The sequence below is a fragment of the Elaeis guineensis genome, chromosome 1, assembly GCF_000442705.2.
Source record: "Elaeis guineensis isolate ETL-2024a chromosome 1, EG11, whole genome shotgun sequence".
Lineage (NCBI taxonomy): Eukaryota > Viridiplantae > Streptophyta > Magnoliopsida > Arecales > Arecaceae > Elaeis > Elaeis guineensis.
This window is the reverse complement of record NC_025993.2, coordinates 59,763,838-59,782,077: the sequence shown is the minus strand read 5'-3', so window position 1 is coordinate 59,782,077 and position 18,240 is coordinate 59,763,838. Positions and strand designations below refer to the sequence as shown.

The window sequence follows — 18,240 nt, the reverse complement described above, 5'->3', positions numbered from 1 at the left end:
CCAGTTCAGGAGGCATAGGAAAAATATGAAGATAGGTCCTTGGAGGTGGTTTTAAAACTCTTCCGGGTTGCATTCAAGTAAAAAGACCGAAGATGGTTGAAATCCATAAAATCCATCTACAGGAGAAGTGCCAGCTCAGGAGGCATAGGAAAAATATGAAGATAGGTCCTTGGAGACGGTTTTAAAACTTTCCCGGGTTGTATTCAAGTGGTCTGCAGCCGCAGAAGCTGTATCACACCTTCCAGATCGGTGGGTAGTAACTTCTTTTTTTTCTTTTTTCTTTTTTTTTTTTTTTTTTTTTTGTGCAGGGCTAAATTCTACGGAGACGATTGAGGGATGCAAAATAGGAAGGAGATTTTAAAGTACAAAATAATTGCCAAAAGGTTTGGGAACCCGGGAAAGTTTCTAGCAGATTGTACATAATCTGCAACTTTTCCATGCATGATACAAATAATCTGCATAAATGTACGTATGGAGTTTGGAAACGTTTTCATTCAGCACCAGCTTGCTCAGGCGCTGAACAGATAATGGGTGGGATCATTTCCCTCGTTAAAAGATACACAACACTCTTAATCTATTTATTAGAAAAAAAGAAAAAGGCTGACAGAGTACAATTTAGTCATTAACAGAGATAGGCGGCGAAGTTCAACGGAAAGCTCTATTTAGACTCCGTAGAAGCCTATTACTAGTCCCACATCCCAAATTCAAACAGGACGACTCTTTCTGGATGACTTCTTGCAATAGGAGCAAGTTATGATGCGATCACCTTGATCATAGTATGGTAATTAGCACTCATAGGTGGCTAAACCTTAAAGCACATCCTATCACTCACCAATATTATCCTGGGTTCGCAATCACCACAATTTACAAAGCATTTACTTAAAGAGGGAACCAGGCAGTTCACAGGAACTACTTCAAACAAAGGTTTTCAACTCACGTGGAAAAAGATGGAAGTAGAAACCAATTTGACAGGATATAATTGTCTGGGAATACAGGAGCACAGTGATTAGATAGCAGCAAGCCGCTTTATTTTTTCATTGTGATGATCACAAGGAGTTTAGATCTTCTGCAGTGCAAGTTTTAATTCACCCTAGGATAGAAGCAAGCCGCTTTCTCCCAGCCGTACAGCCCTCAATAATCACCATGTCATTCATCTTTGGAAACAAACAGCGCAATTCTTAGGAGAGGCTCGTACTGGATGCCAAACGGTGCATCATAACAGCTGTCCATCTTCAAGATTGATGACAATGCAGCTATTTAGAGCTGTACATACAGCCATCTCCGGTACAAAATACGCACGTCCAACAACATGATAAGTTGTTAGAATAAAACACATCCTAAACCCACGATGACAATGCAATCACTGGGACATGCGTGTGTCGCTGAAATATGACATGCAGCAAGTCTTTGAACTACAACGTGACCTCAAGTGCAGTAGCAAACATGTCACTGGTGCTTATCTTAAAACCTCAAAAATAGTTACATTATGGTACCCATCATTGACATTGGTTGATTATCAGCATCCATCTCAATATCTGGACAGAGGAATATTGCAGGCTCTCCCTCTCTGATGGCATACAATATAACAGCACCCACTAATACTGATGAATGAGCTTCTCACTGCCAAATGGAAACACTGAACCAGGATAGCACCTGTTAGTGAACATATGCGATGAGGGCTAAGAGCCACAAGCAATACAATGGTTTTCTTCTATCATTATTATCCGTGGGGCTATTTTCTGGAAGCATACCGGACCCTGCACCCCATTTTCTGACAAAGTGACTTCAACTATTGAGCCTGCGATTCAAGTAAGATGTTTGTGGCTACATTGATGTCATTTCTCGCACGCATGAGCGCCTGTCTGGCAGCATTGCCGTCAAAGCCCATGGATACTAATGTAGCAACAGAAGACTCCGGTGGCTCTGGAACTGGAGCATGCAAAGAGGAAGGATAATTTCGCTGCACCAGACTCAAGGGCATAAGTGTGATTGGAAGTCATCAAGGGATGTAAATAAGCATATCCCTCTTCACCAACAACTTGCAAAAATATACTGCTCTAGATAATGAAGAATTACATCCACCATAAAATGGCCGAAAATAATTAAATTTGCCACTGAAAAGATGAGTTCAATATGCTTCCTTCCCTCGGAGTTCATTTTATGATGAGAAATAGCATGTTCCGATGGTAATATATATTTGCACTTCAGCTTAATAATGAGTGTCAAGTCTATGAACTATTTTTGTCAGTCAACTGTTTACAAAGATCCGATACTGGGTAAGAAAATCACACTTCAAATAGAAATGATGTTCAAAAAGCAGGAAAAAGAAAAAGAATAGAAGCAGCCAAGAAAGGTATTCTCGCATTTGAAACCAGCTAAAATCTATTAGATATATGCCCTAAAAGCCAATCGGATTGACACATTTATTCTTTCTAGGACATAATTTCGTACTTAATCTAATTAGTTAGGGCAATTAATTTTCATTTATATAGTGTATGTGTCCATGAATCGTCCAAAAAAATAATAAGATGATAACACATATTCTCAAGAGTTGAAAATTTGAGGCATGTGTCATTGATGGTTAATTTTCAAATTGCTCCCAATCGATGAATGATCATAGAGACGGTGATTGATCCGATTAGATTGGTGCACAGATCGCTTCCCTTTGGATAGACGGGTTTCGAGTCTACAGTGTGGGGACATTACAGCGAAAGTGCAGATGTTTGTTAGAAAATAACGGTACCGAGCGTAACCAACACGAGAAGTCACTTGGATGTCTACTCACTCATCAATGACTTTCTCGATGCTGTAGTAATGTGAGTGATTCTTTGACTTGCGGTGCCTTGACTATTCACAATGAGGTTGTTGTAGTTTGACTATACCATAACTCGATCTCCTAGCCATACGAAATCTTGAGGTGTATGTTGGCTGCGGTAGGTTCATTGTAGGAATAGAATGTGCACCTAAATGGGATCTATCAACTTTGGTAGAAAAGAAGAAGTCCTATGTGATTTAGGAGACTAAATTCAAAAGACCTTGACCAGAGCAGAGTAAATAATGAAAAAGTGTTTCCATAAATTTCACATAAGAACTCAAGTCGAATAAATCTTACATATGACAGATGATGGGGTTTAACGAATTTTCCATAATCTCCGTCTTGTCAAGACTCATGATAAAACAACTGAATCACATGATAACTACACCTAGAGATTAATTACTTCCGTTCTACTGGATTGCCACTATATGCTACTAGACGTCACTGGTGGATTATGAGACCAACGAGAATTATTTTGATGATCAATAATTCTCAATTGGTAAGTTAGAATTGTTCCAATCCATTGAAAGGAGTTTCAATGATATTTTGATGGAGATCAAAATATGTCTCACTACCAGATAAAATAAAACCTACAGGGTCACACACAAAAGAGGTCCTGACTGATCGAATTATTGAATTGCGATTTCAAATCGCAAAAGAATTCAATTATCAATTTGATTGATGATTGAACTAATTTGTAAAAATTACATGGAAGACTGGCTAAGAGTTAGTAAGTTATAGGATTTAATGGTAATTGTTGCTAGATTATTTGATTTGATCAAATAATGAGGTTGAGTCCTAGTCAAATTAAATCAGATTTAATTTGATTGGACTGGTCTGAGTTTGACTCAAATCAAGTTTCATTAGTCTAAAAGGTTTAGACTCAATCAGATTTTGATTTAAAAGAAAACCCAAACCATCTTGTACTCTATCTATAAAAGGTGTTTTACAAACAGGACTCTTCTTATGAGGCGCCACACCACTCTCCCTCATGCCCAAGATCTCATGTTAAAATGTTATGGCATGGAGATTATGGTGTGGAGTTAAGGTGCAAGAAAAAGGAAGGCGGCACAAGAGTCCAAGAAACCTTGGACTCTTAACAAACTCCTAACAAGCTCCACCTAACCCTAGTGACCAAGTTTAAAAGGAGAGAAAAAGGGGTGCCTCCTAACTAATCTTAACGTGGAGCATGAAAGAAAAGAGAAAGGTGTGCCTGTGCGATGGAAGTGGGCGCACAAAAGAAAAAAAAGGAGAGGAGGCACTCCATGAGATGGACACCTCACCTTGCCTCTCCCTTTCTCCCTTCTTACGTCCATGAGATGGATGCCTTGCCTTTTTGCTCTAGTCCAAGAGTTGGACCCTTTCTCATCTCCTCCATATTCAGTCTAAGAGTTAGACGAAAGAAAACAAAAAAGAGATTTGATCTCTTATCTTTTTCTTTAGATCTTCTTTCTCTTAAGAAAAAAAAAATCAGATTAGATCTGATTTCTTGATCCTCCTATAGTTCTCTTTGATTTTCTTGAGAAGAGAATCAAAAGAGATAAAAGATTCGACAATCCAAAGAACGATCTTTGTAAGGGAGCTAGCACCCTGATGAGATCAGAATCTCCTGATCAAATCAACCTCATGTGGATACCTATAGAGGCCAGACACTTGTGCGGCTTCAACAGACTTTGAAGACATCCATGGATCATCGGATCGCTGCTTCAACGGACCTTGAAGATATCCACGGATCATCAGATCGCAATGAAGATCTACCCACGTAAAGGTAAAAAATCTAATTTTTATTTCTGCGTAGATCTTAATCTTGTAAATATGATGATGCCTGAATTTATATTAAGATATGATCTCTATGCATGCTTGATTAGATTAAATATAATTAGTGATTTATTTTAATATCGTTCTGACATAAGGTTGCCCTAACATAATGTTGAAACGTTATGCTGTATGGTTATCCTAGAACGATGTTGAAATAGTTTTGAAATTTTTCTTCCGATACACGATTTAAAATTTTTGAAATTTCTGCATGCATAACGATCGCCATGTGATAGCATTTTTCTGCATGCATAATGATCGCCATGTGATGGCATTTTCTAACAATGGTATCAGAGCTATCTCATTATTGCAAGATTAAGATCTAGATTTTAGATTTGAAAATTATTTTCAAATTTAAAATTATGAAGGATTATGGAAAGGAGATGGATTTCATGATTTGAAAATCTATTTTCAGATCTGAAATTCAGATTGTTTTATATTCATGCATTGTTTTTAAGATCTAAAAATTATTTTAAGATCTGAAAATCTGATTTCTTATGTCCATGCATCCAAAATTCGATATCTAATTTTCATGTGATGTGAACCTTGTTAGATCTGAATTTTACCTTTATTATATGTTCATACATAAGATGATGTTCATAGATAGAAATTCATATTGATGTGATCTGTGATGATATGGATATTTTCAAGTTAAAGTAATTTGATTGAACGTAAGATAAAGTTTTATAAATCAATCTAAGATCATCCTGATATAAGGTTGCTCTGATACAACGAGGCTCGTTACATGGAATGGTTGTCCTAAGATGAAAAGAGATTGATACATAAAACATCATAAAAAATTAGCATGAACATAAGGACTATGTGATAGTCATACATGTGTTTTTCATGGATACATGTAGTGATCTCCATAAATCACGTGGATACATGTAGTGATCTCCATAAATCACTACAAATCCTTGGAGTAAGGTTGTATCATGAATACACTTTAAATGGTTGCAATTTCTCAATCTGTGGTGAGGAACCAAAAACCAAGCCCAATTTGAAATAGGTTGACCTATTGGGGTCTAAAAAAAGTGCTTTGAAAGGTGGTTACTTAATTAGAACCTTTGCATTAGCGGAGAGCCTCCCACCGATCATCACTTGACCAATTTGATTGACCAAATTCTAATTTAGGGTGCTTAGTATTGAGTTCACCACGATTGCATTGCACCAAGAGTCTACGTCTTGACGAGTCAAGATGCGATCTTACTAGTAGATCCAATATAATTGTGAATTTATATGCGATGTAAATAAACAATTAAAACCTAAGAAGATCTAAATTAAATCTCCTCATAAATATTAAGTCGAGTGATCTTCCACCGTTGTAGATATGGGGGCTCTTTTGGATGTTAATTGTTCTCGACTGGATATAGTGGTTCAGTTGCATCAGGGAAGATGCAACCACTTTATTAAGCATAAGATGCTGCGAGGTGGAGATGATTTTAGACCCAATAATTATTAGGTGAGAGTCCCAATGACGGCTTCACCTTCGCAAAAATGATGGATCTGACTTAACTAAGGAATGAGACCAATAACTGTTAGACGAGGTTTCAGGAATTAGAAACTGATAACCACTACAATTTGCTTGAGAAGCATTGGACAAGAGTTATCCACTCATTGATTGACACATCGTTAATAACTGTTAGATGAGATAGTATGCCAATTGGTGGGACCGCAGTATCCATTCAAAATCCTAGTCACGAAGAATTTCTATTTCTCTACCTAAGTGTAAGAGACTCAAGAAAATAGGAAGCCTATTTATTTTAAAAGATGCTAGAACAAATATTAAAATCAAATACGAATATCTAACTAGAATATCCACTCTAATAAAATAATATATCGGTTTCAAATCCTTTAATTCACATTATTACAAACCAATTGACTAACCAAACAAGTTATAAAGACTGGCTCGGGAATCTAAAATAATTTTAGATTCCGAAAGGTTAAGCTTATATTCATAACCAAGATATCCCTATGTTACCAAACTGTTCGATAATTGATCAAAGAACAATCAATTCATAATAATTGTTTGACAATGATTGAGGATTTGAATGAGCTTGAGAAGCTCGGTCATGCACAAAAAATTGCGAATGGATGGGATCCTGCAATCTCTTACTAGTTCATATGGGTAGTTTATAGTAAACTATCACATGAATTAGATCGATTGCACCTTGATTAAATTATTGAACATGTTGGTGACTACCAACGGGACCCTAAAGAGTTTAAGGGGCAAGATTCTCGCTGTGGAATAGGCTTCTACTTCCAAGAAAAAGTCTACTTGAAAGAAGAAGTCCGTGAAGAAACATAAGTCCAAGAGCAAGACAAAAAAGGAAGCTCCTAAGAAGGCTGCTGACTCTGTGATGTTGACAATAAAAGAAACTATCCTGTATACTTGAAAAGCCTAAAGAAAAGAAAAGAGACATGCCTTCAGAAGATATGTTGGGTCTGCTCGATATTGGTATCTGAGCAGATAGCGAGTGCCATAGGATCTGAGAGATCCAGAGATGAGATGAACCTGAAGTATATGTGACACTTCAGGTTTGGTCATAATTAGAATGACATGAGTTTTTAGGCTTATTGACTCTCGAGTCGTTCCCAGTTTGTAAATTCTGCCTTCAAAAAAAAATGACTAAACTACTCTTTGGAAGATACAGAGAGAGAACCACTGAGATACTTGTCCTGAAACACACTGATGTGTGTAGCCCATTTGATGTGCCAGCCAAGGATAGTTGTCTTTACTTCATTACTATTTATCGATGACTTTTCATGATATAATTACATGTGCAAGACAGATCTGAAGTTTAGAAAAGTTCAACGAATTCGGATATGAGGTAAAGAAACAAGCTAGAAAACCCTTAAGGTTCTTCAATGAGATCGAGGTGTATATCTTAGTAAGAATTTCTAACTCATCTCAAGAAAAACAGCATGGTTTCACATTGGACTCTTCTTGGTGCACCTCAATTCAAAATGATGTCGAAGAAGAGGTAAGGGATCCTATTTAATATGATCTAATCTATGATGAACATCACTGATCTTCTCTTATTTCTTTGGAGATAAGCTTTACTACTGAATAGTTCCCTCCAAGTCTATTCCTATCATGCCATATGAGATATAGCATGATGAGGATGTCTGGCCCATGTCAAGTGACAACAGATGGATAAGTTAGAGGTTAGATCTGTGAAAGCTCGTTTCTAAGGTATCCTATAGAGTTTAGAGAATACTACTTTTATTTTCCAATAGATCATAATGTGATTGTGATCCAACATGCTATGTTCTTGAAAAAATAGTTTATCTAAGATGAAAATAGTGAGAAAAATTGAGCTCAAAAAAAAAATCTCTGAAAAGCAACGAGTCATAGAACCTATAGGACTTATTCATAATTGAGCCAGTACATATAGTACCTCCACCTCATAGGTCAAGTAGAATCTCTCATTCTACTGAAAGAAATTTAGGTATTCTAACAGAAGATGTAGAGAAATTGTTCCTCATGGGAGACAAAAAACATGGAGATGATCTCAAAACTACTATGAGTCGATATTAGACATCAATTCCAAGAAATGGTTGAATGCAGTAAAGTTAAAAATTGACTCGATGCATTCTAACCAAGTCTGGATCTTAGTAGATCTACCAGCATGTATAATACCTATTGGATTCAAATGGATCTACAAAAGGAAGAGATGTAAAGGTGGAGACATTTAAAGCAAGCATCTTGAAATTAGGCTACTCGATGCAATCAAAAGATTTGATCTTATCAAGAATGAGGAAACATGTGTTTATAAGAAGGCCAGTGGGAGTTTATTATATTCCTCGTATTGTACGTGGATTTCATCCTCCTGATTAGAAACGTTGTTCCCATACTGACTATGGTTAAAATATGATTGTCTAAAGAAATTCTCCATAAGAGACTTTTGAAAAATATTCTATAAAAGTCTATGAGATAGATATAGGTCTATGAGATTGATCTAATAGCATGCTAGTTTCATAGAAGATATACATAAAGGAGATACTGAAAGTGTTCAGCATGAAAAAAATCCTAAAAAAATTTCTACCCCTTGGACATGGGATTAATCTCTCTGAGAAGATGTGTGGGACACATCTGTCGAGATACAGTACACGAAATAGATCTCTTATGCTTTAATTAGTGGAAGCCTCATGTATGCCATACTATGTACATAACCTGATATATCTTTGCTATGAGTATCACGAGCAAATATCGATTAGATCCAGACTGAAAGTACTAGATAGCTGTGAAAATATTTTCAAGTACTTGAGAAGATGAGCTTTAAGTCTATGACAGATTGGTTTTAGTGCAAGTGAGAGATTGTTAGATGTATACCTTAGAAGTCAATCGGACTGACACATTTATTCTTTCTAAGACATAATTTCGTACTTGACCTAATTAATTAGGATAATTAATTTTAATTTATGTAGTGTATGTGTCCATGAAGCATCCAGGGAATTAATAAGATGATGACACATTCTCAAGAGTTGAGAATTTGAAGTATGTGTCATTAATGGTTAATTTTCAAATTGCTCCTGATCAATGAATGATCATGGTTAGATTAGTGCACTGATCCCTTTTTTTTAGATAGATGAGTCTCGAGTCTACAATGTAAGGATACTGGAGCGAGAGTGCAGGTGTTTGTTAAAGAATAAAAGTACCAAACGTGACCAACACAAAAAATCACTTGGATGTCTACTCACTTATCAGTGACTTTCTCGATACTGTAGTAGTGTGAGTGGCTCTTTGACCTACAATGCCTCAGCTATTTACAATGAGGTTGCTGTAGTTTGACTATATAACTCGATCTCCTAGCCATACGGAACTTTGAGATGTATGTTGGCTGCAGTAAGTTCATTGTAGGAATAGAGTGTGCACCTAGATGGGATCTATCGACCTTGATAGAAAAAAAGTTCTATATGATTTAGGAGACCGAGTTGAGAAGACCTTGACCAACGTAGAGGGAATGATGGAAAAATATTTTCATGAATTTCACATAAAAACTCAAGTCGAATAAATCTTACATATGACAAATGATGGAGTTTGATAAGTTTTTCATAGCCTCCATCTTATCGAGACTCACGATAGAAAAATTGAATCACACGATAACTACACCTAGATGTTCATTACTTCCATTCTACTGGGTTGCCACTACATACTACTAGGTATTACTGGTGAATTGTGAGACCAACGAGAATTATTTTGATGATCAATAATTCTTAATTGATGAGTTAAAATTATTCCAATCCATTGAAAAAAATTTCATGACATTTTGATAGAGATCAAAATGTCTCACTACCTGACATAATAGAATCTACGGGGTCACACACAAAAGAGATCCTAACTGATCGGATTGTTGAATTACGATTTCAAATCACAAAAGAATTCAATTATCAATTTGATTGATGATTAGACTAATTTGTAAAAGTTACATAGAAGACTTGCTAAGAGTTGTAAGTTATAAGACTTAATTGCAATTGTTGCTAGCTTATTTGATTTGATCAAATAATGAGATTGAGTCCTAGTCAAATTAAATCAGATTTAATTTAAGTGAACTTAGTCTGAGTTTAACTCAAATTGGATTTCATTAGTCTAAAAGGTTTAGACTCAATCAGATTTTGATTTAAAAGAAAACCCAAACCACCTGGGACTCTATATGTAAAAGGTGTTTTACAAACAGAAGAACTCTTCTTATGAGGCACCACACTACTCCCTTATGCCTAAGATCTCATGCTAAAATGTTATGGCATGGAGATTAGGGCATGGAGTTGAGGCGCAAGAAAAGGAAAGACGGCACAAGAGTCCAAGAAGCCTTGGACTCTTAACAAACTCCACCTAACTCTAGTGATTAGGTTTAAAAGGAGAAAAGCGGGCGCCTCCTAACTAATCTTAATGTGGAGCGTGAAAGAAAAGAGGAGGGCACGCATGCATGATGGAAGTGGGTGCACAAAAGAAAAAAAGGAGATAAGGGGGCACTCCATGAGATGGATGCCTTGCCTTTTTGCTCTGGTCCAAAAGTTGGACCCTTTCTCATCTCCTTCTCCATATTCAGTCCAAGAGTTGGACGAAAAGAAAAAAAAAAAGAAATTTGATCTCATCTTATTCTTTAGATTTTCTTCTCTCTTGAGAAAAGAAAAAAAAATCAAATTAGATTTGATTTCCTAATCCTCTTATAGTTCTCTTTGGTTCCCTTAAGAAGAAATCAAAAGAGATAAAAGATTCGACAATCCAAAGAGCGATCTCTGCAAGAGAGCTAGCACCTCGGTGAGATCGGGATCTCCTGATCAGTCAGCTTTATGTGGATATCTGTAGAGGCCGAATACTTATGCAGCTTCAACGGACCTTAAAGACATCCATATATCATCGGATCGTAGCTTCAACGGACCTTGAAGATATCCACGGATCATCGAATCACGATGAAAATCTACCCATGCAAAAGTAAAAATCTAATTTTTATTTCTGCGTAGATCTTAATTTTATACATATGATGATACCTAGATTTATATTGAGAGATGATCTCTATGCATGCTTGATTAGATTAGATTTAATTAATGATTTATTTTAACATTATTCTGACATAAGATTGCCCTAACATAACATTGAAACGTTATATTGTATGGTTGTCCTAGAACAATATTGAAATAGTTTTAAAATTTTCCTTCCGCTGCGTGTTTTAAAATTTTTGAAATTTTTGCATGCATAATGATCGCCATGTGCTAGCGTTTCCTAACAAAACCTACTAGGCCATAGCAAACTTAGCTGTGGTTCAATTGGCAACCAGTTCTCCAGTTCAGTCCTACAAATAATTTCAAATTCCACAACATCACAACCTGTACTAAAGCAATGCAGAGACCCACTCCCTATAATCATCTTGGTCTCTTCAATCCAATTTAATTCCTGTATCACTAGGTGAGGAAATCATAATTCAAAAATACAAGTCAACCAAGAAATCTGCTGTGTTGGTTCAGTTACATAAACATGCATCAGCCTTACGTGAATAGCTCTATGAGAACTCATCATACCTTAACTAGGCCAGTTTTCAAGATAAGTGAGTAAATGGGCTTGACTCAGATGAGTTAGGTAGTTTTGTTCTTCATTTGCTGCTATTGGCATCTTGCTGACAATTTGGAGTCAGCACTCTTAAAACTGGAATCAAATAGCAACTTTAACAAAAATATCATAGATGCAGGAACATTATTTAACATGGAAGTTCACCTTGCATTTGTAGTTCAACAATGGAAGAACGACAATTTAAAGTAGGTTACTCATCATGTAACTGTAATTTATTGATGTAGCTTTATAGCATCACTTTATTTTCTGGGGTCCACTAGTAGCTTCAAGCTCAAAAAAAAAAAAAGAAAAAAAAAAAAAGAAAGAAAAAAAAGGTGTCCTAGTGGGCTCCCATCACTATGGGGTTTGAAGAAGATCAGATATATGCAGCGTTATCCTCAACATGCAAAGAGATTGTTTCCATATTTCAAACCCATGACACCTAAGATACGAGAGCAACCATACCATTGCACCAAGGCCTGCCTTCCAAAGAAAAGAGCATCCCAATGCACAAGGTTCCTGCCAGTGCAATGTCTAGGGTGGGTTAGATGTATGCAGCATTAAAGAGGTAATTTCCGTGTTACAAATTTGTGACACACATGTTATAATAGAGCAATCTTACTGTTGCACCAAGGCATGCCCTCTAAATCAGATTCTACATTTTGTTAACTTTCCGATGCATCTTTCAACACATCAATTTTGGACTTGATTTGAGTGAAGTAATGGCTCATGTGAAGGGGCTGTGAGCACGGACTTAGGTCACATGTTTGTAAGGCATAATAGAGGACATAATAAGTCCATTTTATGAGCAAAGGAGCATCAAACTTACAAGTGAGATGATCTAGATTCAAAAGGAAAAATCATACAGTCTTAGGGCCTAACAAAATGGGATTAATTAGGAGGAAAGCACAAGGATGACCTGTAGCCTAATTCTTGTCAAAGTGGTCAGGTGCACCTTATCTCTCATTTCCATTCCAACCCTTCGGTCATGCACGTTGAACATCAACAAACTAAAAGCTTTGAAACCCCATATTAGCTCACTAAAATGATACAAAAAAATTATTGTATCTTCATTTCTTGACCATCATTAAGTATGAATCACTAAACAATTCCCTCAAGAGTTATCCTTACCAGGTCCTTCTCAAAGTGACCTAGGTGCTTTTATCTTGAAAGAAAATAAACAAGAGACTAAAATTCTTACATTCAGCTGACTGCACCTAGCTAATTTGATCGAAATAACATTACATCAAACTCCATTACTCCAGTTCAACACCTAAAACTCAAGAAACATTATTTTTGTTAGATGTTGGTGCAGAATTCCGTCAAAGTCGGAGAAGCTGGAGCTGGGATGACCGCGGCCGCCGCCGGGACCTGCAAAGAAAGTCTAAACCGGAGTTGGGGGTGCTCCGGCAAGATCCTCCGACGCTCAAGTCAGTACTCTGCTTCAACAGAAATGGAGTGCTCGAGCGAAAATTTAGGCAGAGTTTCAAGATAGAATTTTTTGAGCTTAGAAAAGAACATATCTAGAGGTCCTTATTTATAGATGGAGGGCGCAACTGATCGACGCGACGTCTGTAACCGTCTAGTAGTAGACCGTTCAAGGCCGCGTGGAGTTTGTTACGGAGAGTAGTGGTGTCAGGGGTCGTTCAGGGCCACGTAGAGCTTGTTACGGGGGGAGTGGTGTCTGTTGTCGTGACTTGCCAGAGAGTGGTGGAGCTGCATGGAATCCATTGCAGAGAGTGGAGCAGGGTGGCGGCTCTTGTCGTGGCTTGTCAGAGAGTTCGGATCCGTCGGTTGAAACTCGGCTGGGATGCCTGATGAAGCAGAATGGCTCTTCACATCGTCGTTCTGGGAGAGGCTCGGATGTTCCGAGGTCGCTGACGTTTCAGGCGGGAGTCGCCTATCGTAGGAGCTCGGATGGAGATTTTCTGTTGGCGGAGTCCGGAGAAGTCCGTCTGGGATTTATCTGATGTGGAGGCTCATCCGAAGATCGTCCGTCGAAGAAGTCCGATTTTATGGGGAGCCTGGTAGAAGGTCGGTCGGTGATGGACTTCAGATAACGCGGGAGAGGCTCGGCAGACACCGAAGGCGATCGGCTATCGCAGGGACCCAGCTGCTGGAGCTCGTCCGGAATCCATCCGCTAGAGAGGTTCGGACGGGATCCTGTTCTCGCGAGAGGTCGAGAGGGGACCGTCCATTGTAGGAGCTCGGGCGAGGACCAATTGTCGTGGAAGCTCGGAGTGGTGTCTCGTCGTAGTAGTTCGTCCAAAATCCACTCGCTACGAAGTAGCTCGACCGAAGTCTACCTGGAATAGAAGTTCGGAAGAAATTTGTTCATAGTAGAGGCTTGAATGAAATTTGCTTACAGTAGATGTCTGGGATAGCCAGCCTGCGGTAGGAGCTCAGAGTAGACCGCTCATAGTAGAAGTTCGGCTCTCGTGGGAGCTCGATTAGGATTCGGGGGGTGGTCGACCGCTGTAAAAACTCGGGTGGAGTCTGGTTATCGTAGAAATCACATTGTCGGGGAAGCTCGAATGCTGGCGAAGCCCGAGAGAAGTTCGGGATAGAAACTCAGGGGGTCGGTTGCTGTAGAAGGTTGGCAGACAGTGAGTCCCAGAGGGCCTTTGGGGCGGCCCGATGGATGAATGCAGAAGTTCACTATCGGAGAAGTTCGGATGATCGAGGAGGTTCAGAGAGGCGCCATGCACAAGGTCGGGAGCCGAAAGAGCTCTGGAAAGATCGGTCCTTTACAAACTTCGACCGGGGGGGATTTTATACCCAATACCAGTCCCCCTACTTCCGAATTCGGGTTACGAATGAAGAAAGTACAGAGTTCTCACGACCGAAGCTGTCCTCCTCGACTTCCGCGCTTGGTGGTTGCCAGATATTTGACATTCGGCACGTTGGTACTGGAGCCTTTTCGAAAAAGAATTCTGTTTTTTTTGGAATTCCCGCCAGGACGTGGCCCTAGGTACGGTGCCATAATGGTGTTACTGATTATCGGCCACCTTCAGCCGTTTGCCACGGTGAGTGGGCCACGCGGCGGTTACGGACTGGCCTGAGGAGTCCTGCAGCCATTATTGCACCGACCCCCGTCGCCTATTTAAACCTGCCTCCCCCCCTTCGAGGATCTCACTTTGTACATGAGTTTCTTCGGTCTTTCCTTCCTGACCTCAGGCGTTCGTTGAGTCGTCCTCATCTCTGTACCCCCGCCTCCCTTAGACCAGCTTGGGTTAGCCCCAAAACTTTCCTTGCTTCCGTACCCCTGTTCACAGACCGTGCTGGTCTTCCTTCGTCGCGTAAATGGGTGCGGTCACGGCTCAGATGTTAGCCCAGAGTCTGAAAGCCCACGAACGGGAAGACACTGCAACTTCTGGATTGGCGAAGGCGAGAGTAGAAGAGACAGATCCGGCCGCATTTCGCCTGATGGCCCAGAGCCCGCGCTTATAGCACATCCTCGACCGCGAGGGCTTCCTGGTGCACGTCGTCGCGAGGGGAAACCTGACCTCAGGAAGAAGGTCATGCCCGCCGTCACTGAGGGGGAACCTGACCTCAGAAAGAAGGTCATATCCGCCGTCATCGTGAGGCAGCGGAAGCCATGGCACGGAAGAGATGGCGTCTACATGTACTTCGAAGATAATGCTGGAGTAATTGCTGATCCGAAAGCAGCGGAAGCCATGGCGCGGAAGAGATGGCGTCTACATGTACTTCGAAGATAATGCTGGAGTAATTGCTGATCCGAAAAGGGGGACTGGAGGAAGAAGCCAAGTACCTGAAGTAATTCTCGACGATGGTCGGAACTGAGAGTTCGAAGTCTGATGAAGCCGAGCTCCTTTAGAGCTGTTCGTTTTGTTTGTTTTTTGTTTGTTTTTTTTTTTTTTTTTAGCTTCAAGGCTTTGTAATGTATACTTCACCAATCAAATGAAAATGAAATTGTTTATTACCTCATCCATTCTGATGTTAATCAGTTGTTTATCGGACTCCTTTTGTCTTTCGTCATGTTCGATGTCGACGCTGTTTGGAGGTTCCCGATCGTTGCAGTGTTGATTTGCCCTTCGGTTTATGACCATAGGTTCTTTCGAGGCTATTTGAGTTTGGCACTTTCTCCCGATGCTAGAGCTTGGGGGTCCGAACTTCTCGTTGCTTTGAGGAGGTCGATTTATCCTCGGTCTATGTCAGGTTCCCTCTTTGCGACTGAGACGAAGTCCCTTATGTCTTTGATGTAGTTTGTTTTTACTTGTCGCAGAAGTAGTTCGTCGGCTTTTCTTTTTCATCCTCCCCTTTTTCTTTTACGTTCGAGTGAGGGTCTTCCCTCTGCTCTTGACGGGGTCGTGAGAGTGTAGAGGAGTCATTGAGGAAGCTTTCCTCCTCGTCGATCGACCGAGTCTTTACTTGCGTCGGGACGAGGCCTTCCCCTTACTCCCGACAGTCGGATTCAGCTCGTGTTAGGACGAAGTTCTCCTCCTGTTCCTAACAAGGCTGTGGGGGCACATAAGGGCCGTTGTGAGGGCCTCTCCCCCCATCCGATCTTTAGGAAACCGGACCTTCGACTTTGCTCGTGTTAGGACGAGGTTCTCCTCCTGTTCCTAACAAGGCTGTGGGGGCACATAAGGGCCGTTGTGAGGGCCTCTCCCCCCATCCGGTCTTTAGAAAACCGGGCCTTCGACTTTGCTCATGTTAGGACGAGGTTCTCCTCCTATTCCTAACAAAGCTGTGGGGGCACATAAGGGCCGTTGTGAGGGCCTCCCCCCATCCGGTCTTTAGAAAATCGGGCCTTCGACTTTGCTCATGTTAGGACGAGGTTCTCCTCCTGTTCCTAACAAGGCTGTGGGGGCACGTAAGGGCCGTTGTACGGATCTCTCCCCCCATCCGGTCTTTAAAAAACCGGACCTTCGACTTTGCTCATGTTAGGACGAGGTTCTCCTCCTGTTCCTAACAAAACTGTAGGGGCACGTAAGGACCGTTGTAATGGCCTCTCCCCCCATCCGGTCTTTAAGAAACCGGGCCTTCGACTTTGCTCATATTAGGACGAGGTTCTCCTCCTGTTCCTAACAAGCTTAATTTCAATTGCGTAGAAGAGTTATTTCCTGTCGTTATGAACTCATGCTAAAAGAAAAATATGCAAGTATGAAACTTTTATTTAAGGCGTAGCTATTGGTAATACATCCGTAGATTTTTCGAGTTCCATAGTCGCGGAAGCTCTGCTCCTCCGAGCTCTTTTAAATAGTATGTTCCGGGTCGGACTACCTCCTTGACTTCATACGGGCCTTCCCAATTCGGGGCAAGTTTCCCTTGATTCTGAGGTTGTGAGGCAGCGGCTCGCCATAGCACCAGGTCCCCCGCCCGAAAGACCTTGCTTTTGACCCGGGAGTTGTAGTAGCGGGCTACTTTCTGTTTGTAAGCCGCCATCCGAACTTGAGCCGCCTCCCGCTTTTCTTCTAACAAGTTGAGGTTGGCCTTGAGATCCTGTGGGTTGCGTTGTTCATCGAACGCCACGACTCGTGCTGACGGAAGCTTGAGTTCTATTGGGATCACGACTTGTCCCGAAAGCTAGGGCAAAGGGGGTCTCCCCGGTGGGCAATCTCTGAGTAGTCCGGTATGCCCATAACACATGATAGAGCTCGTCAGCCCAAGTTCCTTTTGCCTTTTCGAGTCTCGCTTTGATGCCTTGCAACAGAGTCCGGTTAGTCACATCGGCCTCACCGTTTGCTTGAGGATGGGCCACCGAGGTGAAGTTGTGGGAGATGTTTAGGCCCTCACAAAATTCGGCAAACTTTGCTCCAGCAAATTGTCGCCCATTATCAATAATGAGGGTTCTGGATAAGCCAAACCTACAGACAATCGACTTCCAGACGAAGTCCTGCACTTTAGCTTCCGTGATTTTTCCCAAAGGTTCAGCTTCGACCCACTTGGTGAAATAGTCTATTGCCACCAGGAGGAACTTCCGCTGCCCCGATGCCATGGGAAAAGGTCCGAGGATATCCATCCCCCATTGCGCGAACGGCCATGGGACACTCAATGGTGTAAGTTCGGAGGCAGGTTGCCTTTGTACATTGGCATATCTCTGACACCGGTCACATCTTCGAACATATTCGACGGAGTCATGGTACATGGTAGGCCAGTAATAACCTTGTCAGAGCAGCTTATGGGATAAAGACCTGACCCCCAGGTGATTTCCACACTCCCTCATGTACCTTCCTCAAGGCGAAGTCGACTTCGGAAGGCCGGAGACATTTCAAGAGGGGCAAGGAGTACGACCCCTTGTATAGCTTGCCTTCGTAGAGGATATATCGGGAGGCCTGGTTCTTAAGCTTCCGAGCCTCTTTTGCATCAGGAGGAAGAACCCCGTCCTTGAGGTACGCAACTAGCGGGTCAATCCAACTAGGTTCATAACTGATCTCCATCATAGACTGCGATTCTTCCGTGCTTGGGCACTTCAGAACCTCGAAGAAGACTTCCTTAGGCAGTTCGGCCGGAGCCAGCGTAGCCAACTTGGAGAGAAGGTCGGCCCTGGCATTTTTCGATCTCGGGATCTACCTGATGTCGAAGCTGCCGAAGG

General features: G+C 40.9%; 1 protein-coding gene across 3 annotated transcripts in view; it reads right to left on the bottom strand.

Annotated features, from left to right (window-relative positions):
* Nucleotides 1-950: 950 nt before the first annotated feature.
* LOC105035056 (rhomboid-like protein 20) overlaps nucleotides 951-18,240 on the bottom strand; it is a 51,829-nt gene continuing 34,539 nt past the window's right edge. For all 3 annotated transcript variants that reach the window (XM_010910447.4, XM_010910450.4, XM_010910448.4), the window contains one exon: nucleotides 951-1,960. In XM_010910447.4, coding sequence (XP_010908749.1) covers nucleotides 1,790-1,960 — 171 coding nt within the window. In that variant the 3' untranslated portion in view covers nucleotides 951-1,789. The remainder of the gene's footprint in view (nucleotides 1,961-18,240) is intronic.